A 19,960-nucleotide genomic window follows, 5' to 3' on the forward strand; every position below is an offset into this window, starting at 1 on the left:
TGTGCATTCCTTCAGTTTCTAGTCTTAAAGACTTGAGACTAAATCAAAGAAAATTACAATCTAAAACAAAGTTTAATTGTGCCATCCTGGTTCAAAACCTTAAGGAACTGAGTCAACCCTAAAAATTCAAATTAACAGCCACCTATAATTTTAGTGCTTGCTATATAATCACTTTGTAAATTCCTAATTTTAACAGAAGGTAAAATTAGAAACCATAAGAATTAAATGATTTAACAAAAATAGGGACGAGAGACTAAAATTCAGGTCTTCAGTTTTCTAACCCATTATTCTTTCAGTTTATCACATAGCCTCCAAACCAAATCAGCATTTTGAGCACCCAAGTTGAGGACACAATACCAAAGCCTATTAACTATGTTAAGCATGTACTTACAGGTATATTTCCAGTTAAAGCAAAAGATTCTCTGGGGATCAGTCTTCTCTACCACTCTTATGATTAATAGAGGAGAAATTGAAAGAATAGAACACTACAAACTATGTGGCAACATCCATGCCATCTCAGATTAACCAATCTACTTAACGGTCTTAAACTTTTCTTTCTCCCCAGGATACTCCCTACATTAATACTCCCACCATTAATACCATGTACCCAAGAATCAGTAAACTAAATTAACTAAAAACATTGGAGGCTGGGCACCATGGCACATGCCTATAATCCCAGCAGCTCAGGAGGCTGAGGCAAGAGGATCGCGAGTTCAAAGTCATTTAGCTAAGCTAAATGGCTAAGACCCTAAGCAACTCAGTGAGACTTTTGTCTCTAAATAACACGGGGGAGGGGGGATATGGGCTCAGTGGTTAAGTGCCCCAGGGTTCAATCCCTGGTACCATACCAAAAAAAAAAAAAAAAAAAAAAAAATTTAGAGTCCATGGTTAGGTCTCAGGGAGGAAACCCTATACTCTCTGAAATCACATATAAAATGTACGCAACTACAATGACCTTCAAAGAGTTAATGACTTCTAAAAAGTAAAGTACCACTGTTGAAGCCCTATTACAAAGCTACTGTGAAAATATATATATTCTGATATGAAATAAGTTAGTAACACACTAAGGGCTGTTGAGAGCCACAGCCGAAGGGGCCCCAGCAAACTTGCAGCTGCCAGCAAACTTGCAGCTGCCAGCAAACTTCCAGCTGCCGGCTGACGATTGGCTCACAGCAGCCCCAGCAACATCTAGCTGATTGGCTCCTCTGCGGTGATGCTCATTGGACTGTTTCCCTGCCCTTTCAGACCACGGAGCTGCTCATTGGGGGACTTTTTTGGCTCCGCCCACGTGACCCAGCCAATCGGCCTCAAGAGCAGGAGGATTGTGGGAGGTGGAGAGAAGCGTGTGTGGGAGAGAGAGGCTTGTGGAAAGCCGGTGGTGGCAGTTGAGGCTCTGAGGGTTTTTCCTGAGAGGCTATTTTGTTTGGCGTGTGTGGTTCTAAAAATAAAGTTAGTTTCTTTTGACAAGTGGCTCCTGATTGTGCCCAGCCAGACTGCGGCAAAGGGCTGTACCTCTTTTAGCTAATCAAGAATACAAATTTACCTATTTTCCCTTTTCTAAAATAAAAAAACAAGAATAAATTATGAAGATGAATGACTCTTAAGAACACAAGATATTAAGTAGCATAAACCATGACTACTTCTATACACCCTCAGGGAATAAATTAAATTAGTATTCATGAAGCCTGGTAATCAGTCACACCAATAAAACCAAAATATGAAGGCAAAATCCACCAATTATTCCAATTGGGAGTTCACAGCATATAAAATTAAGCAACTGCTATCTTAGGAAAACACGTAAACACACTTTCAATTAGGACCTTTGCATGTTGAAGAAATTCTGCATTCAATAACCACATACATTAGGAGTAACACAACCTCAAAATCCAAGTAATTTAAAAATCACCCAAACCAATCCCCTCACCAACATTTCATTACTTGAGTAACTAGGAAACTCCTGAAACTCAAGACAACACAATATAAAAACTACTAATATTTTCATATGGCAAGCAATAAAATTAAAGCATTTTAACAAAATGTATATAATATGAGCTCCAATTGTATGGGAAAAAAATACAACAGCATGTGCTTATATGTGTTGAAATACTATGAAAAGTTACCCAATAAATATTTATCACTGACCACTTTTGAGAACTGGAATTAAATAACTGGGAAATGATATAAGAGGAAGATTTTCTATTCACTCTAACATTCTTTCTGTAACTTCTCAATTTTGTACTATGTGCAAGTCTATCTATTCAAAAAATTGTATGAAGGCATTTTAAAAGTCAGAGACAGGATCATGTTACAATTAGGACGGTGACAGTGGGGAAATAGAGGAACAAACGGATTTGAGACTTAAAACACAGAAATAACAAGATCTGGTACTATCAGAACTTAATAAATTAAGGGAAAAAAGGCTGGCACAGTGGCACATACCTATAATCCAAGCACTATGGAGGCTGAGGAGGAATGATCATTTGGGCTCAAGGGTTCCAACCAGCCTGGGTAACATACTGAGACATGTCTCAAAAAAGAAAGAAAAAGAGGCTTCAAGAATGATTTCAAGATTTCTATCATGGAAAGTGGTAAGGGACATTTACTATGATAAGGAACACTAAAGACTGATAAATTCAGTTTGCCTACATTCAGTTTGAGGTCCAAATAGTCAAGTAGGCCGTCAAGTATGCATGCAAGTTGGGAACAAAGTGAGTAAAAAAGGCTTAGAACAGAGCTTCCTTGCAAAGGAGATTGAGATATGACACCAAAAGAAAGCTAAACTACTAAGATTCTCAAGAAAGCCAAGGAAAGGGCTTCTTAAGAACTCTCAAATCTTCCCCCATGACCCTTTCATTCCTAAATCACAGCCTTAGTTTAAACTACCTATCTTTGTCAAGATGATAACACACATCTTGTACTGAGCACCTTCCACGAGAAACCCAATGCCAAGTACTTTCACATATTCTTTTTTTCTCCCTAACACAAAATACAATAACCCACAGGACATCTATTATCACTTTTACTTTACAGATGAGAAAACTGAGTCTCTGAAAAATTCTTGCCTAAGGATCACACATCTATTAAGTAGCAGAAGCAGAATTTTCCTAAAATCCACAATCACTATCTAACCATAAGTAAGTACTTTACAACAAGTTTTCTTTCCCCCCACTCAACTGAAGTTTTCTCACAGTGGCCAGTAATAGTCCCATAAAACCTACTTTTGGTCACGTCACTTCCCCTGATTAAAAAGTTAAATTCAGTGATGGCCCCCCCAAAAATCCTACAGCCTATAGCGATGCGGTTCTTCACATGCTCAGTTACCTTTTCCCAATCCCACTGAGACACCCTACCCTCTACCCACACTACACTATTCACAGTTCTTCAAAAACCATTTAACTTCATGTCTCCAACTCTTTGCCCTCTCTTTCCACTTACTATATGCCTGGTAAACTTCTATTTATGTTTTACAATCAAGACCAAATGCCAAATCTTTGTGCACTTCCCCTCATTCTCTTCTCTAGTCAAAATTAACTACTCCAAAATGGTGGGAATTGTTGAAAATAGTTCACTGAACTATCTTCAATACCTATACACAATTTAAACTATCTACAATAAAAGTTTGAAATGTTCCAATTGCTCCATCATTTGAGAGCCCATAGCACTTTGCATTATCCTTAGTATTGAACTTACTAAATCATATGACCACTCAGTCCCTTGGCCTCTTCCCACAAACTGCAGGGTATAGAAGCTAGGTCTTCCTGGTTTTCTGTAAACCTGACACAGTCCCTCCCTACAGTTCACAAATGTTGCACAAATCAATCAAGCAACATAAAGCTTTTATAGTATAGACTATTATATGAAATTCAAATACTGCATCTTTTTTTTAAATTATTTTTTACTTGTTGATGGACCTTAATTTTTTATTTATTTATATGCGGTGCTGAAAATCGAACCCAGTGCCTCTGCTAGGCAAGCACTCTGCCAACTAAGCCACAACCCCAGCCCCCAAATACTGCATCTTAAAAACATTTTCCTTAAATACATAAACTATCCAAACAGACTAAAAGAACTAATATTCATAAATTTCTTAAGGAAAATTATCTCTTTGGTCATGTATTGTATAATATCCTATTACAAAACCCCACCACAACATCAAAATACAAACGCACCACACATTCAGCTAAATATCGGTTTCCTACTCATTTCCTAAGCAACTAATGGTCAGCTTTCACATAACAAAAAACAAGTCCCATGGACATCTGACATTAGGAAATCATTTCTATGTTTAACAATTTGGGCACTACAATTCTGTTTCAGAGACAGATATCTGTAAATTAAATGATACCACCGAGGGCTGGGGCTGTAGCTCAGTGGTAAAGCACTTGCCTCCCATGTGTGAAGTACTGGGCTCGATCTTCAGCACCACATAAAAATAAAAATACTATGTGTTCATCTACAACTAAAAATATGTTTTTAAAAAAATATCTGAGATATACCTCAAAATAATGGGGGTAAAGGGAAAGATAAAGATGAAAAAGACTGGCCACGAACTGAAAATTATTGAAGCTGGGTGACAGGTCATGGGTGGTTGGTTGATTTTCTCTTTTTTTTTTTTTTTTGAGAGAGTGTGAGAGAGAGAGAGAGAGAGAGAGAGAGGGAGGGAGGGAGGGAGGGAGGGAGAGGGAGAGAATTTTTTTTAATATTTATTTTTTAGTTTTCGGCGGACACATCATCTTTGTTTGCATGTGGTGCTGAGGATCGAACCCAGGCCGCACGCATGCCAGGCGATCGCGCTACCGCTTGAGCCACATCCCCAGCCCAATTTTCTCTACTTCTTAATAAAACTGTGTTTTTTCCCAAAGAGAAGGATTTAACAAACATACTGTAATAAACCTATAGACTGAAAACAACCCTTTGTCCAAAATAATTTCTTCCACTGTTCTAAATGAAAATGAAATAGATGACGTTATATAATATCTTCAACTATAACAAAGCCCAACCTTTTTCCTGAAGATAAACTGAGCAGCTGGCATCTTTTATTTATTCTAACACAGACAAAATACTACCACAGACAAAACAACAAAAAGGATACAAGAATACATTCACAACAAAATGACACCAAGTTTTAGCAATATACAGGAGTAGACAGAAGACAGACAAAAGAAGGGGAAAAAAATACAGTGTAGAAGAATAAAGTAGCAAACAGCCTACATATTAGCTCAGAAACCTAAAGCAAAAAACAAGGGATTACTCCAACCTTCTAGGTTATAGATCTTAATTACGTCCCAAATATCAGCCTGAGCCACATCAGGCCCCAAAGTAAAATCAGCCATGAAAAAGATGCTAAAAATCAAAATGAAGAATGAATGCAATGAATATCACACAAAGCCATCTAAAACACAAAGAATAGGATCTAACATCTCTACTTCATTTGCTGCTACCCCCCCGCCATTGAGGGACCACAAAATTCAGAAGTATTCCAATTTATTATGTAATAAAATATAATAAAACCTGTAAGTGTTCGTCTAGCTCAGCATGGTGGTAAGCACCTGTAGTCCCAGCAACTTGGGAGGCTGAGGCAGAAGGATCACCAAGTTTGAGGCCAGCCTTAGCAATATACTGAGACCCTGTCTCAAAATAAAATAAAAAGGACTAGGGTGTACAGTGGTAAAGCGTTCTAAATTCAATTCTCATCCCACTTCCCCAAATCCTTGTCTAACTACAGACAACAGCCATTAGCCATTTAAACGCATCTAAAATGTAACATTTTGGTATACTATCAGAGTTCTTATTATTATTATTATTAAAGTAATATATAATAAAGTTTAAAAAACAACATAGAAACTTATGAAGTAAAAAGTTTAAAATCTCTTCCCTGCAGCACTCCAGAGGTGTTTTGTACGCAAAATGACCATTATTTAACTACTTCTTGAATATCCTCCCCAACTGTCAGAATTTCTTAAATTGATCCATTAACACTCATTTATCCCAAGTTAAGAACTCCTAGCAAAGGTATGTATTGCTACAAAATGAGATCAGGAGGTATAGAACACACAGATAATCCTTGGAACATCTGCTGAAAAGCAAAATCTGATTTTTAAATGTTTTCCTAAACAAAATTAAAAGATGTCTTGCTGGGGCTGGTGATGTAGCTCAGTGGTAAAGCGCTTGCCTAGCATGTGTGAGGCCCTGAGTTCAATCCCCAGTACCACTAAAAAAATAAAAAATAAACATGTATTGCTACTATACAAATCGTAAAACACCATCTCCAAGAAACACAATCAAGAACCAATTCCCATCCTATTAAGGGTTATTCTAAACTTCTAACTTCTTAAATTGACCTTTATAATAAACTTGCAGAGTACTTTACTCTTTTGCTGCTGATGGGTTAGTCATACTTGTCTCACTCCTATTAGGTAACTGCAAGTTCAACACAGGGGAATGATATCTAAGTTATCCTTGTATTCTTTATACAGACAACTTGCACTTAGCATATATTCAAATATTTGTTGCTCTGATTTACTGTCATAACTTACAAACTAATATGAAAAATTGATACAATTATATGCAAAGTTTCACTATGAGTACATGAGACTGTCATCCATCCACTAAATAATCCCATTAATTAATTAACTAGTCTACAAATAAATACATGCAGGCCCTAAACAGCCTAAACACCATTTCAATTCTTAGATAATCTGGTGATATTTTCTTAATGTAAATTAGTTCTCTGCATACCACATTTCAAAAATACTAATAATGCACAGTGTTGGGCTGGAGAGTATAGCTCTGTGGTACAGAACTTCTCTAGCACATGCCAGATCGTGGATTGGACTCTCAGCACAGCAAAAATTTAAAAATAACAATAATGCACAGTGTTATCAGTCATTAATATCAATAAGCCCAAAGCATCATAATGAATTTCAAAGTAAAACCAAACTCAACAAAATCTTTTGCAAAATATGCAAAATATTGGCACTATATAAGTAAAACTAAACATTACATAATCTAAGTAAGAAAAAGATTTACTCTGCAGCTAGCCAAGCAATGAACCTTCACTTTGGTTTTAAGTGTGTGGCCCATGACTCCACTCTACCACGTGTAAGTCATAAAAATTCATCACTGAAGCAGTTTTTAACAACCTCAAATATCTAGAGGCGGCAGTCAGATAGATGATCCCTAATTTGATTTTACAGAAAGACTATTCAGTAAAAAGAAAAACAGAATTTAAAAAGTGCCTGTTTATATATTGCTGAAGTTCTAATTCATGTGCAGATATGCAAATATACTCTATAATCTCTTACTATACCTTTATTACTAGAGATAATCAAAATTTTAAGAAATGTGTAATGGTCCAAATAAAGTTATAATTATTTAGAAGACAACTTTGTAAACTAGAAAATACTTTTTAAAATACATCAAATCAAAGACGTAATTTTCAAACACAAGGCACATTACTTCTGTGGTTATTTCTGTGCCACCAGAACATCAGAAAGGTATATATCCCTTTAAGTGCTAGCAAACAATAAACACAATAACGTTTGTTTTTTAACATCACCAATATCCAAATATTACAGTATAAAAACACCACCTCTAGAACTGACCTAATAATGTCCCCCTACATACAAGCAAATCATATTCAGGAAAATATATTCTTCAATGGATCTTCAATTATTTCCATTACCCCCAAAATTAAAAATACCAACTATTTTAATATTGTTATCTCCTTTTTAAAAATAGCACATATACTTTTAAAGATTTTTTTTAAATATATTTATTTTTATTTATTTTTATGTGGTGCTGAGGATCAAACCCAGGGCCTCACATGTGCGAGGCAAGCGCTCTACCACTGAGCTACAACCCCAGCCCAAAACACATGCATTTTTAAACAGTAAACAATCCATAACTTCTTCTTTTCTACATAACCTATTAATGGAATTATTTTAAAAAAACTAATAATAGAGTACTTAAGTCAAACTTCAAAATGATATAAGTTTAAAAGACTATACACATTTATTTTAGTAATAGCTCCCTGACACAGAGAAGATACCATATTGATCTGACACTGAGAAAGTCTTCCCCAGCCCTCTAGCATTATATTAATACTCTGATGATACCCTCCAGTATTACTAAATATAATATATGTATTATTATATAAATATATAAACATATACTTATATATAAATATATATTCTTACAATGTTTATGCTATATATACTATACATATTATACTTTAACTTAAATCCTTATCCTAGTAAAAAATAAGTAAACCCAAAATGTTTTTTAAAATATACTAAGAAGTTGGGCACAGCGGCACACACCTGTAATCCCAGCAACTCCGGAGGCTAAGGCAGAAGGACTGCAAGTTCAAGACCGGCCTCACTCAGCAACACAATAAGAGACCATGTCTCAAAATCCAAATAAAAAGGGCTGGGGATATGGCTCAGTGGTTGAGCACCCCAGGTTTAATCCCTAGTACCAAAAAAAAAAAAAAAAAACAAAGAAAGAAAGAAAAAGAAATTGTACTAAAAATGTCACCATAGTTAATTTTGGTTAAAATGTTTCATTTCTTAATTACTTTTGAGTAACTCCACTGTAATTAAAAAAAAAATAATAAGAATCTTGAATTATTAAATTACCTTAAGATTATGGGTCAGCATTAACAGGCAAACTGTTCAAGATCATGCTGAATTACAAGAACTCTAATTAAATAGGCTTTCGAACTTTATTTACAATCTTATTTTTAAAATATTACTACAAAAAAAAATATACTATATTACTAATTTAGTTGCTTGGAGTTTTGTTTTACAGTACAGGGGACTGAACCCAGAGGCACTCTACCAGTGAGTTACGGTCCCAGCCCTTCTTTTATTTCATTTTGAGACAGGGTCTCACCAAGTTGCCCAAGCTAGCCTTGAATTTATGATCCTCAGGCCTCAATCTCCTGAGTGACTGGGATTACAGGCATGTGACACCATACCCAGCACTAATTTAGTTTTTTAATCCAAAACCCCAACACTGTATATTAAATGTCAATCCTACAAACAAAAATTATTTCAATTACTCTAAAATAATGGAATCTTACAAAACTTCAGAGAAATCAGCAGTTTGGATAAAGCAGCATCACACCTGAAAAAGGAATACCTAAAGTTTGGAGGCAAGTAAGAGACACTTAATGCTATCAGCCTTCCAAAATTTTTAAGTAAAGAATTATTTTTGGGGCTGGGGATGTGGCTCAAGCGGTAGCACGCTCACCTAGCATGCGTGCTGCCCGGGTTCGATCCTCAGCAGCACCACATACAAACAAAGATGTTGTTACAAACAAAGATGTTGTGTCCGCGATAACTAAAAAATAAATATTAAAATTCTCTCTTTAAAAAAAAAAAAAGAATTCTTTTTAAAACGTTCAAATGTGAATTTAAAAACTTGAAAAAAGATCCAATAATATATATGTATGTGTGTGCGTGTGTGTATATATATATATATATGAATGAGAATACAAATTTTTGAAAACAAGCAGTAAAAACTAAATTTGTTGTAAAAGGAAAAAAAGTTAAAGTACAGACTAAATGGGGGGGGGGGGGACAGAGAGGGGAGTGGCACAACAAAAAAACAGCTAAAAAGAGAATTCCAGAATTATTCAATTTGGTTAAGTCTTCAATCCAGTAGCCTGAACGCACCTCAGTAGAGAAAGCCAATTCTCATGTTTAATACTTACAATAAAGAAGACCACTGAAACCAACATAGTTCAACATTTCACCAAAAAAATTTTAAAATATTAAAAAAAAAAAACCCAGCTTCCCAGGACTGTTAAAAAGCGGGATGAAACTAAATAATTCAATACTTCCTACAGCAGGACTCCAGCTCATTCATTCTATTCAGAATCCAATTCTAACAGAAGGTGTGAGGTTATATAATGTCAAGCTTTACATTACACATTCCACTGGTATGTTCAGGCTCTCAAGGATTCAACCAAGGGTTTGAGCACATACTATAGAATGTTTTATTTTAATGTCAAGGCAAAGGGGTCTTGATTTAAGCAGGTATGACCTCACAAGTTTATAAGTCTGAAGCAATGAAGATCTTTTTTTTTTAGCTCAACAAACTAGTTTACCAAATTACCCCATACTTGATAAACCTGCAATTTTTTGCCAAAAAAAAAAAAAACAAAAATGAAGCTTCCCAAGTTTCTCATTTTCAAGATGTTACTGTACTCAAATGTCAAAAGTAATGCATGACTTCACAAAAAAATGCATGAAAATGCTGTTTTTCAAAATTTAAACTCAGTTCATACCAACTGCAGGGTTCAATGTTACAACATGATATCCAATGTTAAGCACCATCTACTGTCAATGTATCTAAATGAACATTCTAAGACATGAAATCATCAACTAGCATTTATACCTTATTACATAAAACATCAAATTACATTTGTTTCTTCATCACCATAACCAAAAGCAATAGATTTGACCAAACTTGCCTAAATGAATTATCTTTGCAAGCAACTTTACCAACCCAGTATTAAACTGGCAATATTCATTCCAAAACAAAATGCTCCTTAAATTTAAATCATTTAATTTTTTTTGGATGATAATTTTGACAGTGGTCTAGTATTTTTAAATAAATACTTCATATATTCACATGGGGGGGGGGGACTTTAAGACGGGAAGAACAATTATTGATTCTTAAATCATTCCTGAGCTAGTCACTGTTCATTTTCCCAGACATAATTTTAATGAAGTCAATACCTACACAAAGTTTAATGCAAGTTTTCTGTACAGGTCAAAGGGACTGGACTTATTTTAAAGAATTATTTCCATTTAGTTTTCTGGTCACTATTTGCAATCAAAATTCCCTATATTTAGTTACTTTTAAATAAAAACAGAAGTGCAATTATAGATTAAAAGGGATTAATGACTCTGCTAAACAAACTACAGCAAAAATTAAAGATAACAAAAACAAATTTAACAAAAAAATGCTAAGCTTTAGTCATTTCAAACTTCCTTCTCAACTGCAACAATAAAGCTAAGTGTCAAACGCAAAATTACAGATTTCAGCCAGAAAAGAAAATGCCTAATGGATTCAACACTTATTCCACACACTCCAAGTTTCACTGTCCCAATTAAGAAGAAAGTCTTCTAATACCATTTCAATCAGATTTTGGTCAGGAGATACAAACTGATGCGGACAGAATCAGACTCCAGTCTTTGTTCAATAGCTTACAGATGGGTAACTAAGTGTGCTACAGGTTGATAAGCATTTACCAGGCTAATGCATGCTGTCTCCAAGCAAGAGAAAGATACGAGAATTCTATTTGCAAATAATCTGGAATAATTTTTTGTAAAATGCCATGAAGCTACACACTCCAAAGGAAAGGCCTATTCATCGCTACTATTTATTTCCATGTTTACCTCTCCTTCCTCCCCCAAACCCCCCCTTCACTTTCTCCTCCCACCCTGTCCCGCCATCTTGGGCCGATAGGAGCAGCCATTACTTAACTAAATGACAGTGCCAACAACTTTCCACACAAATAAACAGAGACTACACCCCGAATCCTCCCGGCCTCCCGTCAGACACACAGGAAACAAGGCTCCAGGAAAAACACACACATACACACACGCGCGCGCGCACACATTCACAAGTAACTGCGGTATTTCTTTTGCAGAAAGACCCCCAAAAAGTAAACAAGTCACCTAACTTCAGGTAAAACATACCAATCGAGATACATGACAACAGCCTAATGCAAACTCTTCACCGACCTAAAACTACTTGCAACTTCCCCCTTCCGGGAGCAGGGAGAGAAGAAAGACCAAAACGTTTGGTTAACAGTAGACATCACGAACAGCCTACCTGAAGAAAAAGAATACAAACCACAGGAGGCAAGTGAGTCGGAGATTTCAAGAAATCCGCACACATGTATGATCCCTTGACCCTCAAGAGGCACCACGGAGATTATCGGCCTACCCCCCAAAAGCTGTGAAATAGCAGGCAATTTTGTCGACCCAGTTGAGCTCGGCCCCAAAGCGCAGCCGTCTCCGTTCCTCCAGCTTCAAGAGAAGAGTGATTTCGCAAGGGAGCAAGCGAGGTACCCGAGGGTGGGGGGAGCACAGAGGAAAGAAATAGTTTTCCAGAAGCCCCTTGGCGATCGTTCGTGGCCACAATGAGTGCTGACCGGGCCGCGGGGCCCGGGAGGGACGCGGCGCCGGCCCGGGAGACCGTGTCCGCGCTCCAGCCCGCGGGTGCCTTACCTTGCCCAGTAGGGCCTTCGTCCTGGCGCCATCTTCATGAAACCTCACAAACCCGAAAAGGCGGCTGTAGAAAAAGATACACACGGTTCGTTAAAGCTCCCGGAACACCACTGACCCATCTCTGACCGAGCTCGAGGCCCCGGCGGCGGCCGCGCGGAGAGCGCCAAGCCGAGGTGCCCGCCCCACCGCCGCCAGAGGCGAGCCGCGCTCGGGCCTCCCCAGAGAGCGGCGCCTGCCTGTCCGGAGCCGACCCGGAGAGTGACGGCGGCCGGTACCTGTCCAGTCCGCCGAGCGCCTCCCTCTCCTCGGTTGTCAGGCTGGGGGACGCCTCCTCGCTCTCGCCGCTCGCTTTTCCCGCCGCCATTTTCTTTTCCTCATCACCGAAAGCGGCGGCGGCAACGGCGGCGGTAGCGAGCGACACTCCGCAGGATTTCATGGAAACGCAGCGAATTCACAACTCCGACGCCGACACCCCCCCCCAGGGCCGGGGCCAGCAACGACGCCCCCCAATCTCCACACGGGACCGGCACACCAACTTTATCGCCGCCTCCTCCTCCGCCGCGGGCAGCGGCGACGAAAAATCCCAACGCGGTAGCGGCGAAGGCGGCGGCGGCAAGGGCTGCGGAGCCGCTGGGTAGGCAGCGGCGACGGTTCGGCTGTAGGGTCACATCGCGGGGGCGGACAGGGGGCAGCCACAGGCGGGGACGGCGGGAATGGCCGGAGCGCGCGGGGCTCGGGAGCACGGGGGGGATTCGTTGGAGACACAAACTTCCCCGGCACCAGCACAAAGTTGTTGTAATTGTGTCACACAGCGAACCCCACGCCGCCGCCGTGACCCCCCCCTCTCCACCCGGTCGGCTCAGCCAATCGGCGCTGCCCACTTTCTTCACGTGACCTTTGTTGACTCACGTCAGCCGTGGCTCCACTTAACTTGCTAGCTGCTAGAGCCCCGCCCACCGAGGCCGCCACCGACAGGGGAGCGGGACTTACGCCAATTCTAGCCGGTGGTTGGCTGCTGGACGTGTCTGTCGGGGAAAGGGTTGTCACTGAGAGGCAGCAACTGGTTAGGTTGTGCTAGTTAAATACACGGGCAGAGAATGGAGGGTCCGGGCCGTGTCACCTCGGGAGCCGCGGCGGGCTCTGGAGGGGGAGGGGAGCGGTGGGGAAGGGCGAGGTCCGGCACCGCCCGCGGCGGGCGCGAGCGGCGGTCGAGGATTCCGTGGACGGCCTTTGCCTGCCCGGAAACTGGGGGGTGGGCCCGGACCACGGCTCCGGTCGTCCCGTGCAAGCTTCAGGCATCCGGAGCCCCACAGGGCCTGGTGCTGGTCACGTCGCCGAGTAGCGGTGCACTGTCCCGGACCTCTGCCCTCGGAAGAAAGCGCATACTTTTGGCACTGCTGGAAATAATGGCCTCCGCGAGGAGTGCGCTCGGGGAGCAGCTGCCGGGCCCCAAGTCCCGCGGCCTGGGCGCCGCCCTAGGCCTGGCCGTGCTCGCAGCCTGGATCCCCTCACCCGCGCCAAAAGTGAAGGAGGAAAAAGGCCTCTGACCCTGGCCAATACACCCCGGGCTGGAGGGAATGAAGAGTCGCCTGCGGGGTCTGGCTCGCTGACCATGGCTCTCCACCGCCGAAGGTCTGTCTGTTGGCGGCACTTTCCGGCCAAAATTTGATGCTACCTGCGTTTACCCTGTATCTTATCAGTAATTAATTATAGTATTATAAGAAAAAGCAATTAAAAATGTTAAGCGGGATCGCCAGGATGTTGGGGTTTGTTGCTGTGATCTGGTCTCACTGGGGCCTTCGTGGAGTGCTAGGGGGCTGCTTGTGGACAGACCTGGGAGAAAACGCACTTAGAATCCTCATCACACCTTGCAACCCAGAAAAGCGTTTTCTGCCTCCACTACTTGCGAAAACCCTTAGCAATAAAACTTTCTTATTCTGACCGTCTCTCGTGTGCAAATAAAAGTCATGGGTCTGGTGGTCAATCCATAGTATAATTGGGAGAAAGAAAAAAAGCCTTCTGTCAACTATTCAAACAGCAGATTTAATAAGATAGATCTCATATAGCAATAAGTCTGTTACACGGCATATTCCCAATTTTAAGGGATTGGGAAATATTAAATATTAACATGTGAAGTAGGTTCCCTTTATAAACGGATTTTTATTTATTTTCTACAGTACATTTCCACCTGTAACCAGTTAGATTTATTTAAACTTGGATTTCAAAATATAAGGAAGACAACTCAGTGCTGAGTCAGTAAATCGAAGCAATACTCAGAAGCTATGGAAATCCCAACTGACTTTGCACACAGACACAAATTTTAAATTGCTCCCTTGAAACTAGTAACTAACCGAACAAACTCTAGTTTTATATAAATTATGTTTCATATTTAATTACTCTCTAAAATACCTCTTCCATTCTTTATTGTATGCCATTTTGCTTAAATGAGTAGAGGGGGCTGAATATTTTCTACGGCTAAATTAACACATGCATTGTTAACTTTGTCATAAATAGTGGCCTTCAAAGCCTGGAAGATTTTTGACCCCACTAGCATGGGGGTGCTCCACGCACAGCAGATATAAATCTGCCAGTATTTGGCCATCTTACTAGAGTTGGCTCCTGATTCAGGCCCTTTCCAAGAATGATAAAGCTACCCACTCCCCATCTCTCAATGTATTTCTTCCCACCATAACTATATAACAGCAGAATTGCCTTTAGTGTATGCAATGATGTGGGGTTGGGGAGGGTTGGAGTCAGGCAGACCCGATTACCTATCCTTGTTCTGCATAGACTGCATGACCTTGGGGAAATTACCTATCCTCTAAACCAAAGCTCTGTTTCTGTTCTAACTACAAGGATCTGTCCTCCATCAAGCATGGGACAATTTTCATGCAGTGACATAAGTCCTTGCATCACTATGTAATTTGTTGGATCTTACATAGTTTATCGTCTGTCAAATATATGTAAAATAGGTATTAAACCTTTCTCCTTCACTGAAGAGAAAAATGGGGAAATAGAACAAATTGTTCTATAATAATTATTTCTATGAAAAGTGAAATCTGAAAACCCATGTGGAAGGCAGAGTGGCGTCACCAAAGGAGCATGAACCGTGATATACAGATAGTCTCAATCCTAACTATTATTTGATATCTGTGAAACCTTCAATTAGTCTAATTTGAGCCTCAGTCATTCACCTGTGAAAAAGAAAATACAGCAATTTTACAACATTAAAGATTAGATGCTATAAGGTAGGTAAAGTGCCGAATACATAATATAGATTCAAAAACTTCAGTAGAGCTAGAGGTACAGCTAAGTGGTAGAGCATGTACTTGGTATATACATGAGGCCCTGGGTTCAATCCCCAGCACCAAAACAAAACAAAAACTCTATAAAATAGGAAGGTTGGAATGTCTGAAGTCTTTCCTTCCTTTTATAATCGGGTTCTCAATTTATTGATCATCATCTACTAATCACTTCCTCTTTTACCCTCCCCAACCTCCCTATAATTCCAACACATAAGCAGTCAAAATCCACTTTATACTTGAGACATACAAACCCAACATTGCTACACTTCATTTATTCTAAAATTAAGCCTTGCAGGGATACACACCTATATTCCCATCTGCTCAGGAGGCTGAGGCAGGAAGTTCGAAAGTTCAAAGCCACCCTCAGCAATTTAGCAAGGCCCTAAGCAACTTTTCGAGACCCTATCTCAAAAAAAGGGCTGTGAATGTAACTCAGTGGTAAAGCACTCCTAGGTTAAATCCCCAGTACCAAAATTAATAAAAAGTAAAATTAAACCTTATATCACTTAGTACTAATTTTTGTTTCATAAACAACACACTAGGAACTGAGCAAAGTTTAATCTGAATTTACCAAGTTGATATGACATATAGATAAATGTAGATAAAAATCAATATTTTGAATTATATAAAACCTTTTATACTGAGTAAGATTATAGAGTAATTATTGCATAATTTGTAGCAATGTTATATTAATACATAAATACCATCAATGTCAGAAGGAACTCATTCAATTATAAGAAAAATAATCTATTTTAAACAACTAAATACTTAACCTGAAGCATGTAGGTATATATAGTTTATTTCTAGTGTTAGTGCCTAGAACCTGTACAGATAATAAAAAGTAACATAACAAAGATCTAGTTTTATAAATAGAACCGTACTTATCCTTTATGTCAGAATCAAAAATAAGTTCAAAAATTTACCAGTTCTTCCTATACTATACTGACCAGTATCATAAAGATTATCTGAGCCAGGCATGGAGATGCATACCTATAATCTCAGCAACCCAATAGGCTAAGGCAGGAGGATCACAAGTTCAAGCCCAGCTTAGACAACTTAGTGAGACCTTGTCTCAAAATAAAAAGGGCTTTGGGGGGCTGGGTTGTGTCTCGATGGTAGAGTGCTTGCCTAGCATGTGTGAGGCACTGGGTTCGATTCTCAGCACTGCATATAAAAAAATAAAATGAAGTCCATTGACAACTAAAAAAAATATTTTTTTTTAAAACAAAAAGGGCTGGGGGATATAGCTCAGTGATAGAGTATCCCTTGGTTCAAGCCAAGTACCACAATGAATAAATAATAAAAGACTTTTTTATTACAAAAATTTAAGTTGTCAGAATAGTTTTAGGACTTCTGCTTCTAGAAGAAACCTAGATTCCCACACCTTCACCAGGCTGAACCTCACCCTACCCTCCACAACTGCACTGGGGAACCTGAAATTCCGTCTCTACCCAGTAGTTATGAGTGGTCATGCCCCCTCCCTGCTGAGTTAATATTTGAGGAGACCTAGTGGGGAGTCAAGACTCACCACTGATCAGTGGTAATGCCATCATCCAAATGCATTGCAGGGAGCAAGAATGAGGTACTTCTGTAACTCCCATCCAGGGTAGTGTCATTGGAGGCCTATTAAAGAGCCATAATTCCCATCCCTACTAGACAGTAAGAAGACACTGCTTTTCCCTTCAATATCAATGAAGACTAAATGAGGAACCTGGACTTCCACCAATATGTAGCAGTAAGAAGTCAGTGCTCCTATCCCCCACCAAAGCAATGTCAGAGGAAGCCTGCGCTGATTTAAATAAGATCCAAAGTCTCAACCTAATACTCAAAATGTCCAGGTTTCAATAAAAAATCACTAATCATACCAAAAATCAGGATAATCTTAAATGAGAAAATGTGATCAAAGATGCAAATACTAAGATAATCATATATTTGAATTATATGATAAGGATTTTTTTTCAATATAGGAAATTGAACTCAGGGACACTCTACCACTGAGCTATATCCCCAGCCCACAGCAGAGTATGGATTATTATCAAAATTGATGGCAAAGCATTTATTATGCAATTTGTTATTGCCTTGCTAAAACAATACAATGTATGTCAATATTATCAGAATAAGCACACATCACAATATTCCCAACCAACAGGAAAGCAACAGTGAGAACCACTAGAAAATTTAAAAGAATATTTCATCACAGCAGAACTCTTCACAAAAATAAAAACTAACAATGAGATTGAAAACAAAGTAATTTTCTGAGCAGCTCATTTCTTAACCAAACATAGAAAACTGTTTGATTAAATTGTGTTTGATTGCAACAGCCAAAGAAATGTGTCCAGAGAAAATAAACTTAAGGCCATTAGCCTTTCAGCTAGAACATTTGCTTGAAGAATTGAAGACATTGTGATCAATATTCATACCCAATTAAAAAACAGGCAATTAATTCTGAGTGGTTTCCTTTGGTACTTCATGAGTTAACTATTACAGATACCACTTAGTTGTTTATTTGAGGAGTCAATGTCATGTTTGAAGGGCCTGAAGAATTAGCTCCTTTGAATAGTTTGCATGGAACAATGCCAGGTAAAATTATTTTTAAAGAAACTAAGACAGGGGGGGCAGGAAAGATGGTGGAAGAAGATGGACATCATTACCCTAGATACATGTATGACTGCACATATGGTGTGACACTACATCATGTACAACCAGAGAAATTAAAAGTTGTGCTGCAATTGTGTACAATGAATCAAAATGCATTCTGCTGTCATATGTACCTAATTAAAATAAGTTGATTTTAAAAAGAAAAAAAAAAACTAAGAAAGCACTGATTCATTACAACATGAAGTGGAATCTTCTAAGATGTGTTACAACTGATGGTAGTAACAATATATGAGAAGCAAAAATATGTTTGGTGGACAAATTGACAAAATTTGTATGAATGTATTTAAACCCTATGACTATTTTTAGGTAGTTACTTTGGGGTACTATTTGACTCTACCATGAGTTATTGAACTAATAGTATCAATGGTAACTTTATTCACTCTCTAACACTTAACCATCATCAGTTCAGTGAATCCGTGTCAGAATTAGAAACTGAATATCCTGACTTGCTCTACCACACAACAGTTTGAATGAAGTCTTAGCAGTGACAATATTCTATTTGGCCACTGTCAAGCAATGAATGACTATGGAAATTAGCTTTTGCTACAGATTGGATAATGTGTCTTAATTTTACCAATTTTAAGGCAAAATAGCACTTGTATGTAAAACCTTTACTAAAGTCATTTTGGTAACAACATTGCCTGGATTACAAGTAATTTTAAGTCACTTTATAAACTTTCATTCTGTCAGAAGTTAAAACAAGAAGTGAATTGTCCATTTTTATATAAATTTGCAGTATATTTCTCTTCCAAGTTCAAACTCTGCTTCATGCACCATTTTTCAGTCTTTAATGTAAATGTAAAGGAAATTTCCATATTTCAAAATTCATTTAACTGAGCAATTGAGGAGTTTTCATCTAAACATAATTGGAAGCGATTAATCTGCAATGTAACGACACACTAAAAGGAAAATATCAAAGAGAAGAATCTACTAGAATCCTATAAATGCCTTCCATACGATGAATGTACCCAATTAAAATATATACATGGATTAATCCAATGTTTGGCAGTGTCTTTCTCTGTGAAAAGACATTTTGAAAAACGGAACACATAAAATCTCATTACAGATCATCATTAACAACTGAACATTTACAATCTAATCTGATGATAGGGAACACTAATTTTGAACCCCAATTGAGCAAAATGTGTTCAAAAACAACTCCATTCTAGCCCCCAAATTATACTCCATTATTGCTATTAGACTTTGAGTTATATCAGTACAATACCTATAGAAATTTGTTTCCTCTGTTGTTATATAAGTAACTATATAATATCCTTGATTTTGCCTCTTGGCCTGCAAAACCTAAAATATTTACTATCTGGCCTTACACAAGTAAGTTTGCCAACCCCTGGCCTAGCTAATTGGTTCCCTGGGGGATTCCAGTTCAAATGACATATTACTCTTTACCTCCAAATGCATCCTTGTCTAAAGGCTCACAAAAATCCCCTCAAATACAGGGGAAAAACAACAACAACAACAAATAAGATTTCACAACATCCAAGATTAAAACTGACAAGCAACCTGAGGCCGGGATTTAGATGAAATTGATGTTAATTATGAGGTGGGTGACTTTACAGGGCTGCATTGAAGAAATTTACCTTGGCTTCATTTCTTCTAACAGACATTGACTGAAAAAGGTAGGAGTCTACTTATTTAAGGCCCACAGCCCTATCCCCTGATCACTCACCATTTGTCTCCCAACTCAAAGACTTGATGCCTAAACCAACAAAAGGTAACAGTTTTTCCACC

General features: G+C 38.7%; 1 protein-coding gene across 6 annotated transcripts in view; it reads right to left on the reverse strand.

Annotated features, from left to right (window-relative positions):
• Positions 1-13,076, reverse strand: part of Kdm6a (lysine demethylase 6A) — a 256,255-nt gene extending 243,179 nt beyond the window's left edge. For 5 of the 6 annotated variants that reach the window (XM_058571463.1, XM_046420179.2, XM_046420180.2 and 2 more), the window contains exons 1-2: positions 12,524-13,075; positions 12,249-12,312 (exon numbers count right to left, since the gene is read on the reverse strand). In XM_058571463.1, the coding sequence (XP_058427446.1) occupies positions 12,249-12,312; positions 12,524-12,684 (225 nt within the window). In that variant the 5' untranslated portion in view covers positions 12,685-13,075. Of the gene's footprint in view, positions 1-12,248; positions 12,313-12,523 lie in introns of all 6 variants that reach the window. The other variant, XM_046420182.2, reaches the window with a different exon arrangement.
• Positions 13,077-19,960: the final 6,884 nt, after the last annotated feature.

The sequence above is a fragment of the Marmota monax genome, unplaced genomic scaffold (assembly GCF_021218885.2).
Source record: "Marmota monax isolate L192 unplaced genomic scaffold, Marmota_monax_Labrador192_F-V1.1 WCK01_AAM20220418_F8-fsc00225, whole genome shotgun sequence".
Lineage (NCBI taxonomy): Eukaryota > Metazoa > Chordata > Mammalia > Rodentia > Sciuridae > Marmota > Marmota monax.